Source organism: Lampris incognitus, chromosome 15 (assembly GCF_029633865.1).
Source record: "Lampris incognitus isolate fLamInc1 chromosome 15, fLamInc1.hap2, whole genome shotgun sequence".
NCBI lineage: Eukaryota > Metazoa > Chordata > Actinopteri > Lampriformes > Lampridae > Lampris > Lampris incognitus.
The window spans coordinates 3,465,067-3,492,055 of NC_079225.1; the positions used below are offsets into that span (position 1 = coordinate 3,465,067).

At 47.2% G+C, this 26,989-nt stretch overlaps 1 protein-coding gene across 3 annotated transcripts in view; it reads left to right on the plus strand.

Annotated features, from left to right (window-relative positions):
- Nucleotides 1-2,720: 2,720 nt before the first annotated feature.
- The window catches only part of map3k5 (mitogen-activated protein kinase kinase kinase 5), a 147,877-nt gene continuing 123,608 nt past the window's right edge, over nt 2,721-26,989 (plus strand). For all 3 annotated transcript variants that reach the window (XM_056294458.1, XM_056294459.1, XM_056294460.1), the window contains exon 1: nt 2,721-3,729. In XM_056294458.1, coding sequence (XP_056150433.1) covers nt 3,297-3,729 — 433 coding nt within the window. In that variant the 5' untranslated portion in view covers nt 2,721-3,296. The remainder of the gene's footprint in view (nt 3,730-26,989) is intronic.

The window sequence follows — 26,989 nt, forward strand, 5'->3', positions numbered from 1 at the left end:
TGGGGAAAAAAAGAGCCCTTATTTCTATACACTGTTGTGGTTGTGGTCTGAGCCATCAAGGCTCACCTGTTCCCCACCCCCTTAGTGGCGTTTCTGCTTACCTACGCCCCATTTACCTGAGTAATCCTGATTGCCCCCATTCACTTGATTGCCCCTGCTTTACTCACCTGTTCCCCTTTCCCTGATTGGCCTTTCTGTTCCTGCGCTGCCCTGCTCACCTGCGCTCAATCTCCCTGATTAGCTCATCAGTGTTATCTATTCCCCCTGGTTGCCCCGGCGCTTTGTCGGATCGTCACTCACACACACACACTCACTCATATGTGTTGACTCGTGGCTGCCGAGTGCTTCATGCCTTGTCCTCAGTCTTCATTGCTCTATGTTTGGTTAAAGCATGGTTATTGCCCAGCCTGTCTCCGCTGTCTGCACTGGGTCCTCTCTTCCTGCCCCCGGCGTGACAAACACACGCCTACTCAAGTAGCCCACTGTTAAAATCTATCAGAAAATACCAGAACTTTCTTAAAATCAGGAGATCCAAACTTGTGTCCTTGTGTTTGCTTTCTCGTGGAAAAGTGGAAAACAAATTAGACCTAACGAAGAGAACTGTCCTCCGTCCAGACACTGTCCAAACTGGCCTCCATCCAAACACCGTCAGACTCACATGCTCATAATTCTTATGGCCTACCCAAAGAGGCCCTGCAGGTGTCCTGAACTTAATATAGCCTCATATAATGCAGTCTTTACTTCTTTGCTATCTACATGGCAGTACCGACTGTGTCGCTGTGGGTAGGTACTGGCTAGAACTCAAATGCCCACCCTTTCCACTGCGGACTCATGTTATGTAACAGTACATTTTACACACGGGCTCTTGAACAAAGCAGGTCCAGTCCACCCCAAAACATGGAACCAAACGACACGATGGCCTTCTAGATTTTCGTTTGAACTTGGCATCCCGGGGACCTGCTTGGTACACAACACAGCACAACGTTAAAAAAAATGCCAGAAACACTTCAGAGGAAACCACGAGCACACCCAGACAGCACCTGGATGTGGGCCACTTCAGGCAATGACGCGGCACTGATGGCCTTCTTCTGGCCCTGACAAAATGGATGTGAGCTTGAAGTGGCCCACATGTATAATAGCAAATATGGCCCAAATATGCCAATTCAAATGTGGGCCATTTTTGGCGAAGATACGGTGCTCTCGGCATCATGTGATCTGGATGTGACCCAGTGGCCCGTGTGGTAAATGGTGAATATGGCCCGAATATCACAAAACAAATATGGGCCACCTTTGGCAAATATGCGGCATTGCTATGGCGTGGTTCTGGCCCAGATCTGGCAAACAGGAGCGGACCGCCCAAGTACCATCATTCCACGTGGTATGTGGGCCGGAGGAAAGTGTTGGGTGTGGGACGGGTCCGGGCCACAGCAGTTTTGCTACCTGGGTACCACGTGTCATGTATGGATAATGAATTCATGTCATCCTTTGCAAGAGAGCCGGATCCCAAATACCAAATTTCTACCATTGGTGACTTAATTGATTATGGCTAATGACTATTGCCAACTGTTCTCTTCTCTAACAGGTCTTTTCGCTCTCTCTGAATGACGTCTTCTCCTTTCTCCTTTTCTGTGTGTGAATGGTGTCATGTGAGTCTCTCTTGCGTGCATGTGCAGTCGGTTCTCCTCCCAGGTCTCCGTGGTGATGGTGGCCGCCATTTGGATGCTGCCTGCCCTTCCTCTCCTCACCTAAGTTTTTCTTTTATTATTATGATGATGCTGGTCGCGTGGCTTGGGTCCTGGACTGCTCCTTTGGCACGTGGACACTGCCTGGCATCCTGTGCATCATGTTCTTCATAAAGTTTATGTCCATTATGATTCTGTTATCCTCTTTCAGTGTTGTGTTATGTAAATTGCGTGAACACAACATCCATTGCACGGGAGAGAGATCCTCCTCTGTTGCTGTCCCTGAGGGTTCTTGCTATTGTTTCTCCCTGCTAAAGGGTTTTTTTAGGGAGTTGTTTCTTATGAGAGGGTCTAAGGACAGGATGTTGTGTTGCTGTTAAGCCCACGGAGGCACATTAGTAATTTGTGATATTGGGCTATACAAATAAAATTGATTTGATCTACCACAAGAGGTCGCTCTTATGACGTAAGAAAGGATCCGCAGACATTTCTATCAGGTGACATAACGTTTTAAACACAAGGCTCAGTTTGAGGCTTTGAAATAAACTCAAGTGAAACCAATTATAGAATTCCAAGGTTGTGAAAACGTTAACGCGATGCATGATACTCCCGACAAGAAAAAACGAGGCTTAGTGGCCTTTGGGGGATAGTTGCCTCTTGTCTTAACGTAATATCACACGTGAGTATCAAAAGTAACGTGTGGCCAACACTACCCACACTGAAGTCATTATATCAATTTGGTCCATACAAGACTGATGAAGAGGGCATAAAACCTCAGTGTATGAACTTGTTCCCAGCTGGCCCACCACGTATTATAACGAGCCTTGACAGGAGGTGCGCTGGTGATGGACTTCTGTATCTTCTGCGCTTTACATAGTTAGACAGGCGCTTGGTATGGGGGGGGGTTCAGCCACGTCATGATAAAGGACGCTTTGTCTTTAAGGTACTCTCCATGAGTTGCCCTTTAGCAGAGGGAAAACTACTACTGTAGCTCACGCTATGGTTCCTCATATGGTAATGTCTCCGCCCAGTAAACAAGGCTGACAAGTCTCTCCACCCTTGCGGGTGGAACAGACGGGCGCACCGTTCGCAGGAGGCAGCAGCGCAGGCGGCCGAGGCTTTCTGGCTCTGCACGTGGAATTCCCGTCGATGCGTTTCTGCAACTGTTTATCGAGGAGGATTATGGGAGCCCGCATCAATGCACGGCTCGGTGGGTAACTCGCCGCCGCCGCCGCGCGTCTTTGCATGACATTTCTCTTCTTCTGGCGGCGGTGGTTGCACACTTCCACTAGCGCTCGTTCTCAACTTGCAACGCCGGAGAGGAGTCCAGCGATCCGGTGACTTGCTGTGCTCATGGTGGCTTTACCGCGGACCCGTGAGCGGACTGGCCGTGGCTCGTGATCCATGTGATAAGACGGAGGCTTCCAGTTCAGTGCGGATTACGGTTCCTATGTTTTGATGCACTCTGGTTGTTGCAACCGAAACGGACCCTAACATGCATGACGGGGAGGTGCAGCCTTTCACCTGCGCTGAAGTGGAACGAAGGGGTCCGCGGTAGCCAGGCGCGAGCCTGGCTTTAGATGGAGCCTTTGGGGAAGTTCTCAGCAAAACGCAATGAGCGAGACGTTAAACACTGAGACAATGAGTCAAGACCCGGACGGGATATCCCTGTCGGTGCCTTCCTTCGGTCTTAACCTGTCCCGCCCTGGCTCCGCTTGCTCCGGGGAAGACGCCTCCGTCCTCCCCGCGGCCGGGACCTTCTGGCAGGACTCGGCGGCCAGCGGCTCCGTCAGCCCGGCAGCCGTCTGCTGTCCCGCGGACGGCGGCGGCGGCGGCTTGCTGTCCACGGGGAAGCCCTGCAGAAGCAGGCCGGTGACCGTGGCCTATGTGGTGAACAGCGAGGTGAACCAGAACAGCAGCACCGAGAGCCTGGCCCAGCAGAGTCTGAGAGACGCCTGCGACACGGTGGGGAGCAAACTGGAAACCGTGCACTTCGGGAAGCTGGACTTTGGAGAGACCCAGGTGCTGGACCGCTTTTATAACGCAGGTTAGTAAAGTGAGTCTTCCAGATCAGAGGATTTCGGTATGGGAGGGAACTAGTCTCTACTAGCTGGTTTAATGCTGAAACTACAAGTTGTAGTCCAGAGGTCAAAGGTCATCCCCCTGACTGCAGTATCGCTTCCCGGCCTGGCGGTTGATAAGGGTTTCTCCTGAAACCAGGGGGAGTGAGACGCTGCGTGTCAGGGCTAGAACACACGACCTGTCAGTTATTTCCACCGCAAAGCTGTGATTTACTGACAAACAACAAAGAGACAGTCAGCTGGGATTAGTTTAATATGCTCCACGATCTATGGGATGGTTGGGGTTTAACCACACACACACGCACACACACACGCACACACAGTTTCCCCCTCCATTGTGTACTTGTACTTGTGCCTGCATCGCGTCATGGGTCCAGACGTGGGCATGAGGTTTGACTTTCCACTGGAATGTTTAAGCAGAGCAATGGACGCAAACGCTGCGATTGAAAGCAGTTTCCTGTCTCGTGTGCGAGTCTTCGCTCGGGGTATTAAACCTGCTGGCAGTGGTTGTTAGGTGAGGCTTCATCCAGCCTTACCTCACAACCACACAGCAGCTGCCGCCGTGCCTGCGTGGTCGGCTCAGACTGGTATTTGAAAGATGTGCAGCCACTTTCTCTTTACAATAACAACCCGTGGATATGGCCTGTCACCAAATACTCAGCACAGATGCTCCTGGGGGGTAGTAGGTGAACTGGTTACCACTGCCAGCTTCAAACCAGCCCTTCCACCAGACGTGTGCAGGTTAGAGACCACTACAGCATGCTGGGCTTTCATGACGTCACACTGTCAGTCCACGGTTACCGGGTATTCATCTGAGGCCAGAGGCGCTTTCTCAGACACGTGCTTCTTTAACACCAGAACCACCGGGATTTCACTCCTACCTAAAACCACCATGGGGCGACCATGACGGCTGGTTTCAAACTCGATATTCTGTCAAGATAAATACCCTGTTGAGATATTAATGCATTACACATGTTAGTATTTCTGTTAGGAAACTAGCTGACACCAAAATTAACGTTTTAATAACTTTAATAATGTAGCGAGTTCGGGGGACAGCGCAATCACAGGACTGCCGCGGCCGGGAAGCGAACCCGTATCGCCCGCACCGCAGGAGACATCGCTAACCGCTCGACCAAAGGGTTACACCCGCAAGCTAGCGTGTCTTCTTATCCATGCATGTTACACTACCCCCCTCCTTCGGGAAGCGCGTCCCCGCGCTTAAGCATATCAACTCCTTCACGCCTCAGGGCGCATGCGCTTCCGATGGCTTTACGGTCGCTCCATCCCACTTCTGACACCAATGTAGCGAATTCGGGGTACAACGCAACCGCAGGAACTGCCGCGGCCGGGACGCGAACCCGTATCGCCCGCACCGCAGGAGAAATCGCTAACCGCTAGACTAAAGGGTTAGACCCGCGAGCCAGCGGCCAGCGTGTCTTCTTATCCGTGCACGTTACAATACCATTTTTCAAACAATTTAAACTTCAGAGAGACATGGTGGAACTTGAATAGCAAAATTGAAAAAGTGACAATATGACCTGAAAAACCAAACGGAAAACACATGTTGCTAATCTACAAACGTAACAAGGCCTATAAAACGTAAAACTATCATAGCTTTTTGGTGTAATTGATCTAAAACTCGTTTAATGTAAATATATGCAATTTTCGGAGAATTCAAGGAGCGGCAGATCTGTATCTGTTTCCCCCATAAAGTTATTAAACTTTGAAAATCCAAAACGGTGATAAATGACCGGCTTGAGTCCACTGCTTTTTCTGCAGATGAAGATGACAGTATTAAATCACACAGATGAAGCCCAGGCAACAAACCCTTCTTTAAACAACGAACTGATTGGCAGACTGCAGTATGCAAGTCTGCCTAATTTGGAAAAGTTGAACTGTGAGATCTGCATTGCTCTGAAGGGTCCTCCCCTCATCGTGAAATGCCCCAACACTTTGCTATGACAGGGTGCACAACAATCTAACACTCATAAAGCCACGACACACATTTTCAGGAAATGTGCAAATGATGCAGAGCATCACAAACAGTAGAGACCACTGCTTGTAATTTTTCATGATACAGTGTTACAATTATGATACAATGTTACAATTATGATCCAGGGTTACAATGATTATACAATGATACCTTCATTTGTTCACATTCTGATTCTTATTGATTTTGTACCTGCTTTTAATAAGACAAACATTATTTTTTGTATAGGGAACACTGTGCTCACTCTTCTCACTATGTTCAATGGAAACAACATGCTATTGTGATGACACAAAGTAGTGGTTTTTATAGCCGTGTTCAGTGCAGCTATCTAGAAGCTAGCTAGAAAGAAGAAGCTAACTAAAAGAGTGATTGGTGGACACATTAAAATGTGGCTTTCTCAAAGTAAATTATAAATTCTGTACACCATAATTTATACTTAACACCCAAATTCACAATTTAGTCCATTGACACAACTATTCAGTCACTGTCTGAGTGGGGTCAAAGGTCACCATTGTACATTGGGAGGTTTAGGGAGCTCACCTTGTTCCTGTTAAACAGGGCTCGTCTAATTGCAGGTTGCACAAAAAGGAAACAAAGAGTCTCTGTACCCATTGTGTACTGTCAGATATGGTGGATAATGCCTACGATTTGCCCATTCCAAGTTGCATGAATGCAAATTGTAGGTCAGCTTGTTAGGGATTTGTGTTTCTCCTGCTCAAAACTGCTCTCACTCATGTTTTGGAAAAGTTCAACATTCAGTATTGAGATTTTCCTCTAATCGTTTGCACGGGCCTACTGTGTGCCATGCGTATGAGCAGCAGTGGTATTGGGTCTTAACTGTGGTATACAGACATTTATCAGCCTCATGAGTTACAAACAGGGATCACTGTAATGCATGTAATTTGCAGAGAGTACAATAACTGTCCAAGGCTTCTGTGATAACAACTCTACCACCGCCTGTTCCATTTTATTTTGCCATGGTGTGAATGCAAATGCCACCGTGGGCTACGCGTGGCAGATGGTGGTCAGTCATGGACAACCTGAGAGGGGTGACTGCTGTTGTCCCCTTTCTCATTGAACACTGCCTTGCTGCACCCAGTACACATGCAGTACAGGCGCACCGTGGGTCTGGACGGTTTCGCGCTCATCTTTCTGAATGAAAAGGAACAAGTGAGGCACACAGGAGACTGTAATCACAACACTTTCATTTCCCTGAAGGAGGGCAGACAGGGCAGCTTGTGTTTCATCTTTGTTGTGATTGTAGGAAGGCCCGACTTGCAGGATAGAGAGCCATGGCTACATCGTAAGGCAGAAGGAGAACATGAGAGTCGCCACAGCATCTTACTGCATCATGCATATATTAAACAGATGAGGAAAAAAAACTCAGGTCTACAATGACTAACAGCAACTTAGAAAGGATGTACCTCTTCTGTAATCTAAAATGATGGTTAAATTAGCTGACTAGTGGTATCTGGGAAAACATGGGTTACACAGAAAAAGCTTAATTTCCCTCTCAATTCTGATGTAAATGTTTGCTAGCGCTGTAGCTTTGGCTTGGAATAGCTTCTACACAAGAGACTCTGCCAGCTGTCGGGGGAAAGTGTAGGATTTGGACATGGTGTAAAGAGGGACCCATATGTAAGGTTTTCTGCAGCGGGCCAGATCTGGCTGAATGTGTGTCAGCTGACAGTAATTGTTGGGAGTGCCAGAAGACTCTCCAGCGGGGGTTCCTGCACTCGGCGTCTGAGTGGGAGGCCGTCGCTCTAAACCCTCCGTCGTCTGGCCCTTCACTAACTTGTTTACCCCCCCCCTCTTCTTGTTTACATCGCCTGCCTGGCTTCTCGGAGGCTGCAGGGAACAAGGCTGGAAGGAATTAGTGCACAGGTCACTCGCTGCTGGAAGCTGCTTTACCCTCAGGGTGCAGCCAGAAACACGACAGGTTTATCAGCACACCTCACGTCCATCGTCTGATTTAAAAATCTATATCGCATTGTTGGTGGGTCAAAGAGAGACACCGTAAAAGTGACTGATCCTTGGTCACCATGTCGATACTTGTCTATAAGTAACTTTACTTGTGTCATCGCAGTATCCAGTACGCAGTATGTACACCGTGAACAGACAGATAAGTGACGAGAATTCAAAATAGCCGCGTGCTTACTGTGTCTGGATACTCTCTGTGCCACACCCTAGCTTCCTCTTATGTTCTACGTCTTGCCTCTTCGGAGAGAAGGAGGCCAGTGTTTGCTGCCGCAGTTGATCAAAGCTTCCTTTGGGTGACATCAGCGGGTCAGGGGAGGTGAATAACAGCAGAGGGAGTTGGCAGGAACTGGCACAGGGTGTGATGATTGATTCATCTGTGTGATAGCATGAAAATACAGTTTCAGATCAGTCACACAGCCGATCGGTAAGTCACTTCCTACCCCAGAAATCAGCAGGGTACAGACAACGACTGTACAGACACGGCAGCTCTGGGTCTGGCTGCACCTAGAAAACTGCAGCAGCAGCAGCAGCGCAGCAAGCAAGGAGAACAGGGATAAGGACAAATGTAAGGCAGGAAGTGTGATTCAGTCCCAGTCGATGCATCAGTCTTGCTTCACGAGGCCAGCTGTTCATTTAACCCAGCAAGCAACTGGAATTAGGTGCAAACATTGTTTACGCGGTGTGACAACAAACCCCACTTGTGTACAGGCAGTCGGTTTGAAATCGAGCAGGAAGTAGAATAAAGTGGGCAAGTCAGGGCAAACTCACACAACAGCGTGGACTTCTCCCCCGTATGCCTGTCAACCTTGGAAGAATTCACATTCTGTTCTCAGCCCCCCCCTCCCCCCCGGGGCCGCGGCACTGGGGTTTGTGAAATATCTCAGTGTGTGAAAAGGCAGTGGGAGCAAGGCAGGAGCAAAGCAGCTGGCTGCTGGCAGGTTTGTCTCATTTCCTGTATCATGGCGCTTTGCGGGCTTAGCGTTGTCTCTTTCCTGCACACTACAGTCACGTCTAAAAATACAGGAGCATTAATCCAACTGCTGGGCAGGGCCACTACTGAGCAACCATTGTCTGGTATTTCCCGTGGCGTCTTGTGGGAGAGGGGGTATATTTTTTGACAAAAGTGCACTCGCTAGCCGGGAGGCTTGCATGGTGTCCTTCAAGTTTTCTAAGGATAGTATTTCTGGTAAGACACGTGACTCGGCTCATCATCACTTGCAGCTGAAATAAATGAAGTTATGAGTAATGAATGTAGCACATTTCAGAGTGAACCCTCACCAAGTGTTGCTCTTTAGAGCCAGTGCTTTGGGCTGTTTTTGGTGGCAACAAATACCAACAAACACAGTTGAGCAATCCAGGGAGCCGGACTGAGGAAAACAAGCGGTTGAAACATCGTCTGTGCAGCCGGTGCCATACATAGTCAACCAAAACGGAACAGCAACGCAGAACTGTAACAAGCCCCTCCATTCTTGGAAATCTGGCAGTCGGTATGTTTTTCTTTCGAGGCTTTGGAGTGTGGGAAAAAAAGTGATTTCCACTGGAGACTGGAGCCAGTCCTTCCGCTGTCTTGTTTCCTCCCATGCACAGGCTCAGCTCCAGGGAAATTCACCTCAAATTTCACTTGCTCCTTCTGACGTTTAGCCTCATCCCCTCATTCCCCCCTGGTGATACGGGGAAACACACACACACACACACACACACACACACACACACACACACACACACACACACACACACACACACACACACACACACACACACAATGAGTAGTCTGCACGCTGATGAAGTCATCTACAGTGTTTTACTCACTGAGCTAAAAGGAAAAATCCCCATGGTAACAATCTTATGTGAGGTAGTTCTACTTCATACTTTTCTGGTCACATTACCCACCTATGGTAGTTTTCTTGAGCACATATATATACTTGTCCGTCCATCCATCCATCCATCCATCCATCCATCCATCCATCCATCCATCCATCCATCCATCCATCCATCCATCCATCATCCGAACCGCTTACCCTGCTCTCAGGGTCGCGGGATGCTGGAGCCTATCCCAGCCGTCATTGGGCGGCAGGTGGGGAGACATCGTGGACAGGCCACCAGGCAATCACACAGCCCCCCCCCCCCCCCACACACACACACACACACACACATTCATACCTAGGGACAATTTAGTCAGGCTGATTCACCTGACTTACATGTCTTACGGCTGTGGGAGGACACCAGAGCCCCCGGAGGAAACCTACGCAGACATGGGGAGAACATGCAAACTCCACGCAGAGGACGACCCGGGACGACCCCCAAGGTTGGACTACCCCGGGGCTCGAACCCAGGGCTGTCTTGCTGTGAGGCAACCGCGCTAACGACTGCGCGACCACGCTGCCCACATATACTTGTAATACTTGCAAGTGTAGCACACATTTACACCTGGGATTCTTGCTATACAATCACAGTCCTGCTGGCCTTGACCCGCCATTTGAAAACTGTTGTCACTGAAGTTGTTACAGTGCTATTAGCAATACATTATAACAACGTTTCTTTAATATAACATTTAATAGGCTTGATGCAGATACTGCAGGTCTCATGCTAAAACAAACCCTTAGAAGCAAGCATTTTCTTACTTGCCCTCTTTTTGCAGTTACATATCATTTTACATGTGATTTATAGCGTTTTGGCTGCATGCTCAGCGCCTCGGCGTTGTTTCAAGACGAAACTACTGCGGGTGACCGTTGCACTTTCCAAATAATGCATCGTCATTAAAATGACTCTTGTTATTTTGATGCAAGTGGGGCTCTCTGTTTGGCCCCCAGCAGCAGAGGAGGCGGGCTTTGGAGCGTCTCACATAATCCAAAGCACTTGAACAGTCTCTGGTGCCGGTTTGATCCCGTTGTGATCATGCTGCTGAGTACGCCTGCCCCAGCAGAGCTGCCATGGAACTGGTGGAGGCGTAACGGTGTAACTGAAGGGTTTCTTAAAAGATAAGCTGATAGGCATTTGGATGAGGTCCCTGTGGGTTAAGACGAATCTGGATTTTCAAATGCCATCCCACTACCCTCCCTCCTTGCTGGGCCAGCTTCTGAGGCACCGCTGGAGTAGAAGAAGTGCTTTAGAAAACATGGGAGAAAATGTCGAACATTTTTTTCTTCTGGCTTGAGCCGTAGGCGAGGAGGAATCAATTTAGGTTTGGTCGACAGCGAGCAGTTCCAACCGTAGGTGGTAAACAGGATTATCAGGTATTCACCACGCACCACTCTGATTTGTTCTTCATTTTGCTCATCCTGGTCCTGTGGGGAAGGGCTGGAGTTTGACCTTGAGCTGATAAGACTGCTTTGTTCACAACTACTGGAGTGCTGCTTGAGGTCAGCTAAGACGATACGGTGGCATGACCTCTCAGACGAGGAAGCATTCAGAGTACACTCCCTGTTTGCACCATGTGGGCTCGTGAGTGGGCTTATGGTGTCCTATAGAATTCAGACATTGTGCATTTTGAACGGGCAACATTTCAGTTTGCTTATGACAGTTAGGGTTAGGGCTAGGGTTACACCGCTAATGCTTCATTCATCTGCCAGCCTGTGCTGCCTGGGAGAAGGGATGTTGACCCTAGCTGTGGTTGCATGCACACTTTTTATCATTCTGATTGAAATAATGCCGATTGAAGAGTTTGGGTCAACTGTTTATATGGGATGTGATCTAAAACCGTCTGGTGTTTATATGTTTATATGGGATGTGATTTAATACCGTGTTGATGTTTATATGGGATGTGATCTAATACCGTCTGGTGTTTATATGTTTATATGGGATGTGATCTAATACCGTCTGGTGTTGATGTTTATATGGGATGTGATCTAATACCGTCTGGTGTTGATGTTTATATGGGATGTGATCTAATACTGTCTGTTTATATGGGATGTGATCTAATACCATCTGGTGTTTATATGGGATGTGATTTAATACTGTCTGGTGTTTATATGGGATGTGATTTAATACTGTCTGGTGTTTATATGGGATGTGATCTAATACCATCTGTGTTTATATGGGATGTGATCTAATACCGTCTGGTGTTTATATGCGCCAACGCATTTAATCGGAGCATCTGTGTGATATGCGCTGTATGACATTTTCTTTCGTGGACTTGTTTGAATAGATTGTTATTTCTTATGTTCCTACCTAAGCATCCAATTCCAAGATAGCAAAATTGCTGTGGCCCAGACCCGTCCCACACCCGACACTTTCATCTGGCCCACACACCACGTGGAATGATGGCACTTGGGCGGTCCGCTCCTGTTTGCCAGATCTGGGCCAGAACCAAGCCATAACAATGCCGCATGTGTCACATATTTGGCAAAGGTGGCCCATGTTTGTTTTGTGATATTTGGGCCATATTCACCATTTACCACACAGGGCACTTCAGGGTCACATCCAGATTACATGTTGCCGAGAGCACCGCGTCTTTGCCAAAAAAAGGCCCACATCTGATTTGGCATATTTGGGCCATGTTTGCTGTTATACATGTGGGCCACTTCAGGCTCACATCCATTTTGTCAGGGCCAGAAGAAGGCCATCAGTGCCACATCATTGCCTAAGATGGCAGACATCCGGATGCTATCTGGGACTAATGTTCAGTTCTTAAACAGCCTTTCTGTTGGCCTTCTGGAGCAGCTGGCAGTCTTCACAGGGCATCGTATCTGATCCAGATAGCCTACAATCTGACGTGTGAGGGAGAATGATGTCAGTCTCTCAAGTGACAGACCATGACTGACATAAGCAACAGAATTCTGGAGTCTTTAGAGGGCTCTGACCCGGAGCAAGTCCCTGTCTTTGAGCACTAGCTAGCTACTTTGGCTAAAAACAAGCTGGTGTTAGCTAGCAGCAGAGTCCGTGAGCATACAAATGCTGAGTAGCAACTGAGCGACAGCAGAATCCATTCATGAATTCTGCAATAACAGGCTGTATTTCCAGAAATAAGACTAAAAGCTCGGCGAGGATGGAGAAACAAAACAGCCAATCACGGCCTCGGCTGAGGGTTGAGTCCACACGGTTCTCGCTACATAAAGTTCCGGCACTACGGAGTGAATCGGAGACTATCAAGTCCGTGCAACAGTTGATGATCTGATAAAATCCATAACATAGTACAGGCAAACCATAAAATCAGTTAAAATGTGTTAAAAGTTGAAAAGCAAGGAAGCAGGGCAACAAACGAGTTCAGCGGACAACCGGAAATGACTCGGCAGCGCATGCGCAGAAAGAACGCAGACAGAAAGTAATCAGGTTAAATCGTGTACATGGTAGTTTTTCCTTTCTCTGGCATTATAACAGCACAGAAAAAAACACAACTTTCTCAGACTATCAGACACAGCTACCTGAAAGGTTTCTCATGCACTCTCATTATCATAAACAATCGACGCATGTATGTACTGACGTCACATTTCAGTCCTTACTTCTGTCAGTTTTTTCCGTCAATCTGGGTCTTACTTTTGATGGCAAAAACTAAATATAAAAATATCGGTTACAATGTCACTTCACTCACCGGCTTCATTGTGGCCAACTCGGACGTGGGACGGCCACTAGACACAGCGTTACAGGGGCGTCTCATGGGGCAGTGAATACAAGCCTCAGGCATGTTGCAGTAAGTCTACTTTAACCCAGCTGTCTACAACATGTATGTGGAAGTGAAAATGAAAGTGAAAGTTACAAGTTATTACTTGAAATGTCCAGTACAGTTGATCACATCACTGAGCTAATTCCTGGTTCATCTTGCAGGAATGGCCGGTCTGTACCTACAACTGACAACTGTAAAGTTTGATAAACTATCTGGCTAGCTTAACTGAGAAGTCCCAGATAATGGCAAATCATGCACACAGCCTGACGCTTTTTGGTTTTTGCTGAAAGTGCAGGATTAAGGATTGTGACACACCGCTGTAAAGCTGTGTTCAGCAGTGGTCCCGTGTTCAGCGTCTCCACAGTAAAGCCGGTGAGTGAAATGATAACATGTCCAGCATGCAGGAAAGCAAAAACTGCTCAGATAGGAGACTTTATTCGTCTTACAGCTGACACATACTGGACACACATATGCACGCAGGAAGTGGTGGCTGAAAAAATTTCCTTCTGCATCTTTCCCATCCTGCTGGCCTTCCTGCAGGGGTAGCGGGCAGCAGCACTTTGTAAAAAAAAAAACACACATGTCCTTTAAAAGCTGGTTTGTTTTATTTGAACATTTCGAATTTGAAAAATTGCTGTGGGACCTGGAAGAGTTCTATCCAAAATAGACAATGAAATAGAATACAATTAAATTAAATTCATTCATTCATTCATCATCAGCCACTTCTCTGGGGTTGGGTCGTGGTGGCAGCAAGCTAAGTAGGGCACTCCAGACGTCCCTCTCCCCAGCAACGCCCTCCAGCTCCTCCTGGGGGATCCCAAGGCGTTCCCAGATCAGATTGGACATGTAGTCCCTCCAGCAAGTTCTGGGTCTACCCCGGGGTCTCCTCCCAGTTGGCCTTGCCCGGAAAACCTCCAAAGGAAGGCACCCAGGAGGCATCCTAATCAGATGTCTGAATGACCTCAACTGACTCCTTTTGATGTGAAGGAGCAGCGGCTCTACTCCGAGCTCCCTCTGGATGTCTGAGCTCCTCGCCCTATCTCTAAGGCTGAGCTCAGACACCCTACGGAGGAAACTCATTTCAGCCGCTTGTATCCGCGATCTCACCCTTTCAGTCACTACCCAAAGCTCATGACCATAGGTGAGGGTTGGAACAAAGACTGACTGGTAAACTGAGAGCTTTGCCTTCCGGCTCAGCTCCTTCTTCACCATCATGAGAATCAGTATGTTGTCTACGTAATTCTAAACACATGTTGTTAAGTTTTATCAGACACATGACATACTATTATTACATTTATTCAAATCTTGATTCTTTTGTCACGTGACAATCAGATATCAGATAACCAAGACAAACAAACAGATGCTTTTAAACAAGAACACAATTGCAGATTTGCCGAAATGACACCGAGGACACACTCGTGTGTTGCTTCAGACCGTGTCCTCACTTTATACTCAGAGAGAGAAGGCCTCGTTATATGAGAGGACGTTTCAGGACACGGAGCGTGACCTCTTCCTTTCCGCCTGCCCTCGTCTTTTGTGCATTGTAGGATGAATGAAAGGTGAATTGTGCTGCCGAAAAATCCCCCGAGGGCCCTGTGGGACATATGGTAATTCTGTTTCCTGATTATGCGACGCTGTTGTTGATCACGTACTGCTTCTCTTGACTCCCACAACATTAATTAACAAACCGTGTCCCCCATGGTCATGCCCCCCCCCCATATATCCTCTAACCCCCACCACCACCCTCCCATCAGTGCTGGTCAATCGTTGACAGACACCAGCTGTCAACATTGAACTGAAATGGCACTTTAACGGACGGTGTTGTTAACTGTTTCTGTGTTTTGTTTTTTGTCCTCTCTGTTTTATGTTTTTAGGGAATTTTTAGATATATTTTTTTTTCTTTTGGATTTTGCCCCTTTTTTCTCGCTAATTGCTCTTGGCCAGTTACCCCACACTAATGGTGGTGCAGCGGTTAGCACGGTTGTCTCACAGCAAGAAGGTCCTTGGGTCGAGCCCCAGGGTAGTCCAACCTTGGGGGTCGTCCCAGGTCGTCCTCTGTGTGGATGTCTGTGAATGTTCTCAGTCATCCAGGTCATGGTTATCCAAAGGAGTTGAATCAAGTGCAACTGGACTTGGTATATATCCGTGAAGACTTTTCGCCTCTCATCCAAGAGGCTTCCTCAGTTCGTACCTTTCTGACTAGACCAAGCTAGTCTGACTGGCTGGTGATGAGACTCAGATATTTATCCTCTAGGAGTCGTTGTCAGAGCTATAGATGCGTGTGGCTCTTTGTGATCCGATGTTTACCAACGCCCGTCGCTAACAGAGCCTTAGATATGAGTGGCTCTTTTGTGTACCGATGTTTGGCCGCGCCCGTCGTTATCGGAGCTATTGGTTTGCATTTGTTTAGCAGCAACGGTGGTTGGGGTGTTAGTTTCGACTTCATTATTCAGTCGTCATTAGAGTCGTTGGAGCCGTTAGTGAGCGACTGTTGTTCTTGGAGGCTAGGCTTCTTGAGTCTCCTGGGTAGAGATGAAAGGACGGCATTGTAAGTGGGAGATAGGTGGTGTCGCAGACCTCCTCCTCTGTTGAGGGATGGTTTTTCCAGTTTCGCATAGATGGCTTCCTTCACCCCTCTTTCAAACCATCTTTCAAACCTCTTTCAAACCATCTATCTGGCTCGGAAGATTGCAGACTACAGAAACCACTTGCGATTCAATCTGAGACGCAGACAACATAGGCTCATACTCACTAGCCTGCGCCTGTGTACCACAATGAAAGGACACAGAGCAGACAGAATCATAGAGAAGGCACAGAATCAACTCCTGAATGAAAGAGTGAGACAGGTCCATTTCACTATTGAAGGACTGAAGGAGAAATCTGACGAACTACTCCTGCAAATAATATCCCACTTGCCTGGTGCAGTCTTGGAGAGGATCACTGATTTCACCAAGAAAGCCCAACTATCTCAACACCACAAAACCAAAGAAAGGCAGACAAGGAAGTTTCAAAACTTACAGCAACGAACCAACAACACTAGCTAAACAGATATACTTACCTGGAGACAAAAGACAGAACATCCCGCACAAAACGGAACGCAGAACAGATGGATCAAGAATCTGTCGGACAAGGTACTTTCCCAATCAGAGAAGGAGGTCTTAGCCAAAGGACTGAACTTCGCCATGACACCCAAACAACTACCTATAGTTGACCTCATCACAGCCACAGAATCAGCCATAAGGGAAAACAAGCTAACGGAAACCGAGGCGGAACAGCTTAGGTTAAAGGTATCAGCAGCTCTGTCCAATGCGAAACTCCCTCCTTCCAACTTAACCATGGAGGAAAGTAAAGCCATGACAGCCCTGAGCAAGGACGAAAACATCACTATCCTTCCAGCAGATAAGGGGAGATGCACGGTTATCCTCAACACAACAGACTACCACGCCAAGATCACGTCATTATTACTCAGCGACACCGACACCTATGAACCTCTGAGACGTGATCCTACTAGTGGTTACAAGAGGAGAATAATAGAGTACCTACAGAAAGGAGGAACCATTGATCAGATACAATACCACCGTCTCTACCCACAAGATAACATTCCATGCATATATGGACTCCCTGAGATCCATAAAGGTGGAACCCCCCTCAGACCCATCGTCAGCAGCGTAAACTTGGTCACGTACAACATTGCCAAACATTTAGCCAACATGTTGACCCCTTTAGTGGGCGAAACACCTCACCATATCCAAAACTCCATTGACTTCGTGGACAAGGTCCAAGGCGTAAAACTGGAACCGGATGAAACCATGGTATCCTACGACGTGACCTTGTTATTCACCTGCATCCCAACCATGGAGGCTTTGGAAACTGTGAGGCAATGTTTGCTACGGGACGACACTCTCCACAGTAGGACCAACCTCAGCCCAAACCAGATTTGCCAACTACTGGATCTTTGCCTGAACACTACATATTTCCAATTCAGGGGCCAGTTTTACAGACAGAAACACGGCTGTGCAATGGGCTCACCAGTATCGCCCATTGTGGCCAACTTATATATGGAAGAGGTAGAACACAGGGCCCTGAACTCCTTCAGAGGAACACCTCCAAGCCACTGGTTCAGATATGTGGACGACACATGGGTCAAAATCCAAACACAAGAGGTGCAAGCGTTTACCAAACACATCAACGCAGTGGACAAGAACATTAAGTTCACAAGGGAAGACGTAAAGAACAACAGTTTGCCCTTCTTGGACTGTGACGTCCACATTGGGAAAGACAGGAGCCTCCACATTGGGGTTTACATGAAACCTACACACACAGACCAATATCTACTTTTCGACTCACACCACCCGCTGGAACACAAACTGAGCGTCATCAGAACTCTGCAACACAGAGCTGATAATGTGCCCAGCAGCACTCAGGCCCAACGAGAAGAACACAAACACCCGAGGGGAGCTTTAAAAACCTGCGGCTACCCCAGTTGGACCTTTCTGAAAACTGCAACACGTTCCAGAAAGACCAACCAGAGGAGCGATGAGGAGAAAACGAATGGAAGGAATAGCACAGTCATCCCGTATGTTTCTGGGTCTCCGAGAAACTCAGGAGAATTTTCAACAAACACCGCATCCCGGTATACTTCAAACCCAGCAACACACTCCGACAAAGACCGGTTCATCCCAAAGACCGTGTACCACACACCCGGAAAAGCAATCTGGTGTATGCCGTACAATGCAATGAGGATTGCACTGACCTATACATAGGAGAAACCAAACAACCACTACACAAACGGATGGCCCAACACAGAAGGCCAAACTCAGCAGTCTATCTACACCTAAAGGAGAAGACACACTCCTTCGAGGACAGCAACGTGCACATTTTGGACAGAGAAGATAGATGGTTCAAAAGAGGGGTGAAGGAAGCCATCTATGCAAAACTGGAAAAACCATCTCTCAACAAAGGAGGAGGTCTGCGACACCACCTGTCTCCCACTTACAATGCCGTCCTTTCATCTCTACCCAGGAGACTCAAGAAGCCTAGCCTCCAAGAACAACAGTCGCTCACTAACGGCTCCAACGACTCTCATGACCACTGAATAACGAAGTCGAAACTAACAACCCCAACCACCGTCGCTGCTAAACAAATGCAAATCAATAGCTCCGATAACGACGGGTGCGGCCAAACATCGGTACACAAAAAAGCCACGCATATCAATAGCTCTGACAACGACTCCTAGAAGATAAATTCTGAGTCTCATCAGCAGCCAGTCAGACTAGCTTGGTCTTGTCAGAAAAGCACGAACTGAGGAAGCCTCTTGGATGAGAGGCAAAAAGTCTTCACGGATATATACCAAGTCCAGTTGCACTTGATTCAACTCCTTTGGATTACCGCTGTGTGGAGTGTGTGTGTTCTCCCTGTGTCTGTGTGGGTTTTCTCCGGGGGCTCTGGTTTCCTCCCACAGTCCAAAGACGTGTAGGTTGTGGTGTATTGGATCGAGCACTTGGTGCTCGATTGTGTTGGACTGTCACCACTACTGAGTTCTGTAATACACTGGTCGAGCCTAGTAGTGTGTGATGTCTCCGTCAGTAAAGATCAGACTTGTGCCGCATCCTCGTCTCCGTGTACTTATATATAATAGTGATTAAGTTAGTAACCCACGAATAGTAACACTACAATAGTGTACATAAGAGCAGTCACAACATGGTGTCAGAAGTGGGATGGATGAAAGTCGGAGCTGACATCTTCGAGCTACATGGTCAGTCATACCTGTTGTTAGTTGATTACCTAACCAAATATCCTGAAGTGCTCAACATATCTGACAAAACAGCATACACAGTAATCCAGAAGATGAAGTCTGTGTTTGCCAGACACGGGATTCCTAGGGAGATAGTGAGTGACCATGTCCCATTTGCCAGCTATGAGATGAAGTCATTTGCAGCTTCATGGGAGTTCAAGCTCACACACTCCAGCCCAGGTTTCCCTCTTCAAATGGCATGGCTGAGAGAGCCATAAAGACAGTGAAACATGCGCTGAAGAAGGCAATGCAGACCGGCACTGACCCACATCTGGTGCTGCTGTCACTGAGGAACACACCGGTGACAGGACTGGACGTATCACCTGCACAAATGTTGATGGGGAGAGTTCTACGAAGCACACTTCCGTGCTCCAGTGCTGTGCTGACACAATCAGTCCCACAGCACATTCACAGCAAGATCCGGAACCTGCAGTTCCGCCAAAAACAACGTTACGACCAGTGTGCAAAGCCCCTGCCAGTGTTGACCCCAGGAGACACCGTACACATGCAAACGCGGCGCGGCTGGGAGCCTGCCGTTGTCATCCGACAGCGAGATGAACCACGGTCCTACACTGTGCAGACACCGGCTGGGAGGATGCAAAGAAGGAACAGGCGACATCTGAGGAAGATACATCCGAGCCTATTCAGAGACACGGACAGTGAGGAACATTTTGACTCAGAGGTACAACCCTCACCCTCACAAGCGCCTGTGCCAGTCGACTCACCACCACATGACCTGCCACCACACAACCCTCCTCCGGTGACTACAGGCAGTACACCCACATGCTACACAAAGTGCGGCAGAGCAGTTAGGCGCCCTGCCAGATACAATGACTAACCTCAGGGTTCTTTTGTGTGATCATTCAAGTGTTTATTAAGAAAAAAAGAAGGTGAAACAAAGAGTACAAGGTGTGTTTAACCTGAAATGTTGCAAGATTGCTGAATGTTCAAAATGTTTACATGCTAACCACCAGAATGTGAAAAGGAAATGGTTTATGTTGTTTAATGAGAGTCATCTGTCATTTAAAAAACATGCTGTATTAATCATTGAAGTATGCAAGTAGAAAAGACTTGTTCAGTGTTAATGCCATAGTGTACTGTTGAAGCAACTGATGAGTAGGCCACATCTCAGTTGGAAAAGAGGGATGTGGTGTATTGGATCGAGCACTCGGTGCTCGATTGTGTTGGACTGTCACCACTACTGAGTTCTGTAAGACACTGGTCGAGCCTAGTAGTGTGTGATGTCTCCGTCAGTAAAGATCAGACTTGTGCTGCATCCTCGTCTCTGTGTACTTATATATAATAGTGATTAAGTTAGTAACCCACGAATAGTAACACTACAATAGTGTACATAAGAGAAGCCACAACATAGGTCAGGTGAATCAGCCATACTAAATTGCCCCTAGGTGTGTGTGTGTGTGTGTGTGTGTGTGTGTGATGGTCTGGCGGCCTGTCCAGGGTGTCTCCCGCCTGCCACCCCATACTGCTGGGGTAGTCGGCTGGGATAGTCTGCTGGGACTGCTGGGATAGTCTGCAGCATCCCCGCGACCCTGAGAGCAGGGTAAGTAAGGGTAAGTAAGGGTGTGGATAATGGATGGATGGACTCCCAGAAGTGAACGGGCTGCTCTTGTAACTGCTGTGTTCCCCCATATGTTTATGCAGTCACTTATATATGTTCATCACCCATATTAGCTGTGAGAGCCAATATTTTCTTGGCTCAAAGTGTCCCCTCAAACACAGGTGAACTTTCCATAGTGGGCAATGGGCGATTACCTCCCTCATGTTATTTATGTCAAAAACAAGATGGCCGCCTCTGCTCTTGCAGGCATGCCTGTGGTAAAGCTGAGTTGTGTGAAGCCTTTGCTTTTTAATGGCCTGTTTGCATTAAGTAGTCTCTCAGAGTTTATAATATTGGTGGGGCCTCCCTGCTAGTGCAGAAATGAGACTGTATGTTTTATTCATCTGCCATCCTGACCTGTGCTGTCTGGGAGAAGGGGTGCTGACATTTATTTCCTTCTGACATGAGACCTTGTCCGCAGAGGGTAAAGAACTTGAGATGCTGGTCAGCTTCTTATTACCTGGATGCTGGAGATTGTTTAAATTAGTAGAACGAAAGCAGGACCGCATGCTGCATTGCCTTTCATTCACTACCTTCAGAACCGGGGAAATAGCTGAGCTGCGTCTTGTAGCCCTGAGCCCTGGTACACCAGGACCTGATCCATCTGTTCTCAGTCCTGTGCAAACATTCCACAGTATTTAAAACTAGAAAAATGCTTTTACACAGAAAAAGTGTGTGATTGCTGAGTCGCTGAAAGAAATCGGGAAAGCATTGCTGAAAATGGATAAATAGGAAAAGTCAGAAAGTCACTAGCCTACCTGAAATACCCGGAAACAGAAATGTGAAATAGCTGAATATTTTAAAAGTTTTAAAGGTATAAAAAACTGAAAAATTTGCCATCATGTGCTAAATACATAAATAGTTTGATTGTTAAATGGTTTCTGTAGTTTAAAGTATGAAAAAGTGGAAGTGGTGCAAAGATTTCAAAGTGCTCCCAGTCCCATTACAAACACACACAACAAGGCTGTAACACAACTTGCAAGCATTTGTAGCAATGGTGTATGTATGGAAAAGGTTTGAATAGTCTGAAATATGTGACCCCCCCCCTCCGCTGGTAAAAGAGTCCCCCCCAAGTAGGCCTGTAGGTCATTCAACTGCAAAACCTGACCTGAACATTGTTCTTCTAAAAGAAGAAAAAAAGAGCTACAGTACATCAGAAGAAATGGTCTTTATTTGTTATGAGAGGAGGGGTAGAATGAGAGGAGAGGTAGAATGAGAGGAGGAGGGGTAGAATGAGAGGAGGGGTAGAATGAGAGGAGGAGGGGTAGAATGAGAGGAGGAGGGGCAGAATGAGAGGAGGGGTTGAATGAGAGGAGGGGTAGTGATGAAGATGAAGAGTGATGAAGAGGAAGGGTAGTGATGAAGAGGAAGAGTAGCGATGAAGAGGAAGGGTAGTGATGAAGAGAAAGGGTAGGAAGGAGGGTAAGAAGGTTGTAGGATGGTAGGATAGCAGGGAGATTTTATGAAGGTTGTAGGAAGGAAGGTAAGGTTGTAGAAAGGAAGGTAGGAAGGTAAGAAGGATGGTAAGAAGCAAGGCAGGAAGGAAGGAAGGTAGGACGATTGTAAGAAGGTAGGAAGGCAGGAAGGTTGTGGGAAGGAAGGTGGGAATGACGGTAAGAAGGCTGTAGGAAGGAAGGTAGTAAGGTTGTAGGAAGGTAGGAAAGACGGTAGGAAGCAAGGTAGGAAGGTTGTAGGAAGGAAGGTAGGAAGGTTGAAGAGGGAGGAAGAGCAGTTAAGAAGTGGCAGAAGCTGATCAAATCTACCAGGTGTTGAGAGTTGACAGTAATTAGCCTGGCAGTTGAGTTTCAAATTGATATGTGACGTCACAATAGGACCGAAAATTCTAACACGCAAATTGTATGGCAGAATTGCTAAACTTTAGAGCTGAATTGTTCAAAAACTATAAAATATTTTTTAAAATCTGAATAGGATTCTGAAAGAGCCGAATGTCCTGAACTGTTTAAGCTTTAAATGGGCTTCAAAAAATGAAGGAGGAGATACAGTTCAAAGGTGACGAGGGTTTCAACCTTTCCCCATAGACTTCCATTGTTTTGAAAAAGTAGAAAAAGCTTAATATGTCTAAAAGTATAAAAGATTTCAAAAAACCGAAATGTGAGCCTTAATGGGCTTAAAGAGATGGAAATTTTGATACCTGAATGGTTTCAGTGGCTAAAAGTATGAAGGAGTAAAAGAGGTGGACAGGTTGCAAAAGGCCCCCTTGACTCCCATTCAAAAAATGGCCGAAAAAAGTTGAATATTTCAAAAAGTTCAAAAGGTATGAAAAATCTGAAAGGAGAGCACTAATGTCCGTAATGAGTTGAACATTTTGATAGTTGAATGGTTTCAGTAGCTAACAGTATGAATGAGGTACAGTGTCAAAAAATGGGCGGAAGAAAAATAAATGAATAAAGAACTGCAAAGCAACTAATAATGAGAAACAATAACTATTCCAGCTTGTCAGCCATCTTGCTGATAGGGGATTAGTGTCTACTTTCACTTCTCACCTAACAAATCACCGTGTAATTTAGTCCATGTGGAATCACCTGGTTCACAGGAAGTTGAATCAGTTCATGTGGACACAACGTTTATTGACAGACACGTCTCATCATCATCTAAGTGACCTCTTCAGTCTCAACTGACTGCAGGTGTCCCCACCCTTATGAACAATAGAGTGACTGCAGGTGTCCCCACCCTTATAAACAACACAGTGACTGCAGGTGTCCCCACCCTTATAAACAACACAGTGACTGCAGGTGTCCCCACCCTTATGAACAATAGAGTGACTGCAGGTGTCCCCGCCCTTATAAACAACACAGTGACTGCAGGTGTCCCCACCCTTATAAACAACACAGTGACTGCAGGTGTCCCCGCCCTTATAAACAACACAGTGACTGCAGGTGTCCCCACCCTTATAAACAACACAGTGACTGCAGGTGTCCCCACCCTTATAAACAATACAGTGACTGCAGGTGTCCCCACCCTTATAAACAATACAGTGACTGCAGGTACCCCCACCCTTATAAACAATACAGTGACTGCAGGTGTCCCCACCCTTATAAACAACACAGTGACTGCAGGTACCCCCACCCTTATAAACAACACAGTGACTGCAGGTGTCCCCACCCTTATAAACAATACAGTGACTGCAGGTGTCCCCACCCTTATAAACAACACAGTGACTGCAGGTGTCCCCACCCTTATAAACAACACAGTGACTGCAGGTGTCCCCACCCTTATAAACAACACAGTGACTGCAGGTGTCCCCACCCTTATAAACAACACAGTGACTGCAGGTGTCCCCACCCTTATAAACAATACAGTGACTGCAGGTGTCCCCACCCTTATAAACAATACAGTGACTGCAGGTACCCCCACCCTTATAAACAATACAGTGACTGCAGGTGTCCCCACCCTTATAAACAACACAGTGACTGCAGGTACCCCCACCCTTATAAACAACACAGTGACTGCAGGTGTCCCCACCCTTATAAACAATACAGTGACTGCAGGTGTCCCCACCCTTATAAACAACACAGTGACTGCAGGTGTCCCCACCCTTATAAACAACACAGTGACTGCAGGTGTCCCCAACCTTATAAACAACACAGTGACTGCAGGTGTCCCCACCCTTATAAACAACACAGTGACTGCAGGTGTCCCCACCCTTATAAACAATACAGTGACTGCAGGTACCCCCACTCTTATAAACTATACAGTGACTGCAGGTGTCCCCACCCTTATGAACAATACAGTGACTGCAGGTGTCCCCACCCTTATAAACAATACAGTGACTGCAGGTACCCCCACTCTTATAAACAATACAGTGACTGCAGGTGTCCCCACCCTTATGAACAATACAGTGACTGCAGGTGTCCCCACCCTTATAAACAATACAGTGACTGCAGGTGTCCCCACCCTTATGAACAATAAAGTGACTGCAGGTGTCCCCACCCTTATAAACAATACAGTGACTGCAGGTGTCCCCACCCTTATGAACAATACAGTGACTGCAGGTGTCCCCACCCTTATAAACAATACAGTGACTGCAGGTGTCCCCACCCTTATGAACAATAAAGTGACTGCAGGTGTCCCCACCCTTATGAACAATACAGTGACTGCAGGTGTCCCCACCCTTATAAACAATACAGTGACTGCAGGTGTCCCCACCCTTATGAACAATACAGTGACTGCAGGTGTCCCCACCCTTATAAACAATACAGTGACTGCAGGTGTCCCCACCCTTATGAACAATAAAGTGACTGCAGGGGTCCCCACCCTTATAAACAATACAGTGACTGCAGGTGTCCCCACCCTTATGAACAATACAGTGACTGCAGGTGTCCCCGAATTATAAACAATAAAGTGACTGCAGGTGTCCCCACCCTTATGAACAATAAAGTGACTGCAGGTGTCCCCACCCTTATAAATAACACAGTGACTGCAGGTGTCCCCACCCTTATAAACAATACAGTGACATAACGACAGAAACCAATGATTGGTTTCATATGCAAATTGCCGGACCATTAACTAGAGTTAGAATGGCCATGTGTACTTTTCACAGAGGATTGGGGAATAGTTGCGATAACATCACTGTAAGATGGTGACAGATGTACTCTTAGCCCCCCCTGCCCCGCCTCTGTTCAGGGATGGTCGTTCCGTCTTCACATAGATGGCCTCTTTGACTCCCCGTTCAAACCAGCATTCCTCCCTATCAAGGATGTGCACATCCTCATCCTTGAAAGAGTGGTCACTGTCCTGTAGATGGTGTAGACTGTGGAGTCCTGGTGTGACATGGTAGCTCTTCTGTGTTGTACCATCCTCTTGTCCGGGGTCTGTTTGGTTTCCCCAATGTACAAGTCACGGCAATCCTCCTGGCACTTAACAGCGTACACTATATTGCTGTTTGTGCTGGGGGACCTGATCCCTTGGGTGGACCAACTTCTGGTGCAGCGTGTTTTGGGGTTTGAAAGCAACTGGGACGTAGTGTTTGGAAAATACGCGTCTTGGCTTTTTGGACACTCCCACCACATACGGAATCACCACCGGTTTACACTCAGACAGCTGTTGTCCACCTCCTCTCTTCCATCAGCTGGTGCACTGTTTGGGCGTCTTCCAGGCTTTGACAAACGCCCAGTTAGGATAACCACACTTAAGCTGGGCCTGTCTCATGTGGGGTTTCTCCCCTTCTCCGGCCGCTGTGTCGGTGGGGACGTTGTCAACTCGGTGGTGCAGTGTCCTGATGGCTCCTAGTTTGTGCTCCAGTGGATGATGAGAGTCAAACCTGATCAGTATGTGTTGTTTTATGGTAAACATCAACAATCAAATGTCCCCCATCACCAGTTGTAATTTCACTGTGTAAGAGGGCTAAGCTGTCATGTTCCACATCCCCCTGGTGAACTTGATGTGGTTGTCCAACCATTCCCCAATCCCAATCCTGTGAATAGTACACATGGCCATTATAACTCTTGTTGATGCTCACAGCCATATTTACAGATGAAACTGGTCGTTGGGTTCGGTCGTTATGCCACTGTATTGTTTATAAGAGGTGGGAACACCTGCAGTCAGTGATTAAAGTGGGCCGGAGCTCCCCGGATCCCGACACCGGCACTTCCCCCCCTCCTCCTCCCCCAAGTCAACCGGAGCTGAGATCCGGCAGCACTCTGTAGACAGGAGTAATTTCAACCTTTTTGTCACAGTAAAATTTAAAACAAAAAACATGATGGAGCCAATTCACAAGCATTACAAAATAAATCGCAAATAAAGTCGTTCTTCTATTTTTATACTACTTTACTTTTTCTAAAAGTTTGAACGATATCGCGTCCTCACGTGACCCGCACCTGCCTGCTGTGTGGCTTCACCAGACTTGACATCAAAAGAGACTGGCTTCACACTCACGGGTCAGGGTCAGTTCACCGCACCAGGCAGACAAGACTCGAGAGAGCGTCAACCTGCTACCTGCACTATTATCTTGGATAGGGGGGCATAAAGACTGAGTATCTTCAGTGTATTTCCGATAGTATTTCCAATAGTTTTGTCTAGCTCTGCTGTGGTTTTCATTCAAGCAACTAATGTTAGCGAACGTAACGTTCGCTAGCTAGCTAACTAGCTATCTTCCAACCGGTAACGTTGCTAGCTAGTTTCTGACGTTGCTGGCTAGTTGTTTGAATGCTGCTAGGCAAGCTAACTATCGGTAGCGTCCGGTAACGTTACCGGTAGCTAGCTAGTTATGTTTGTCCAACCTTAGC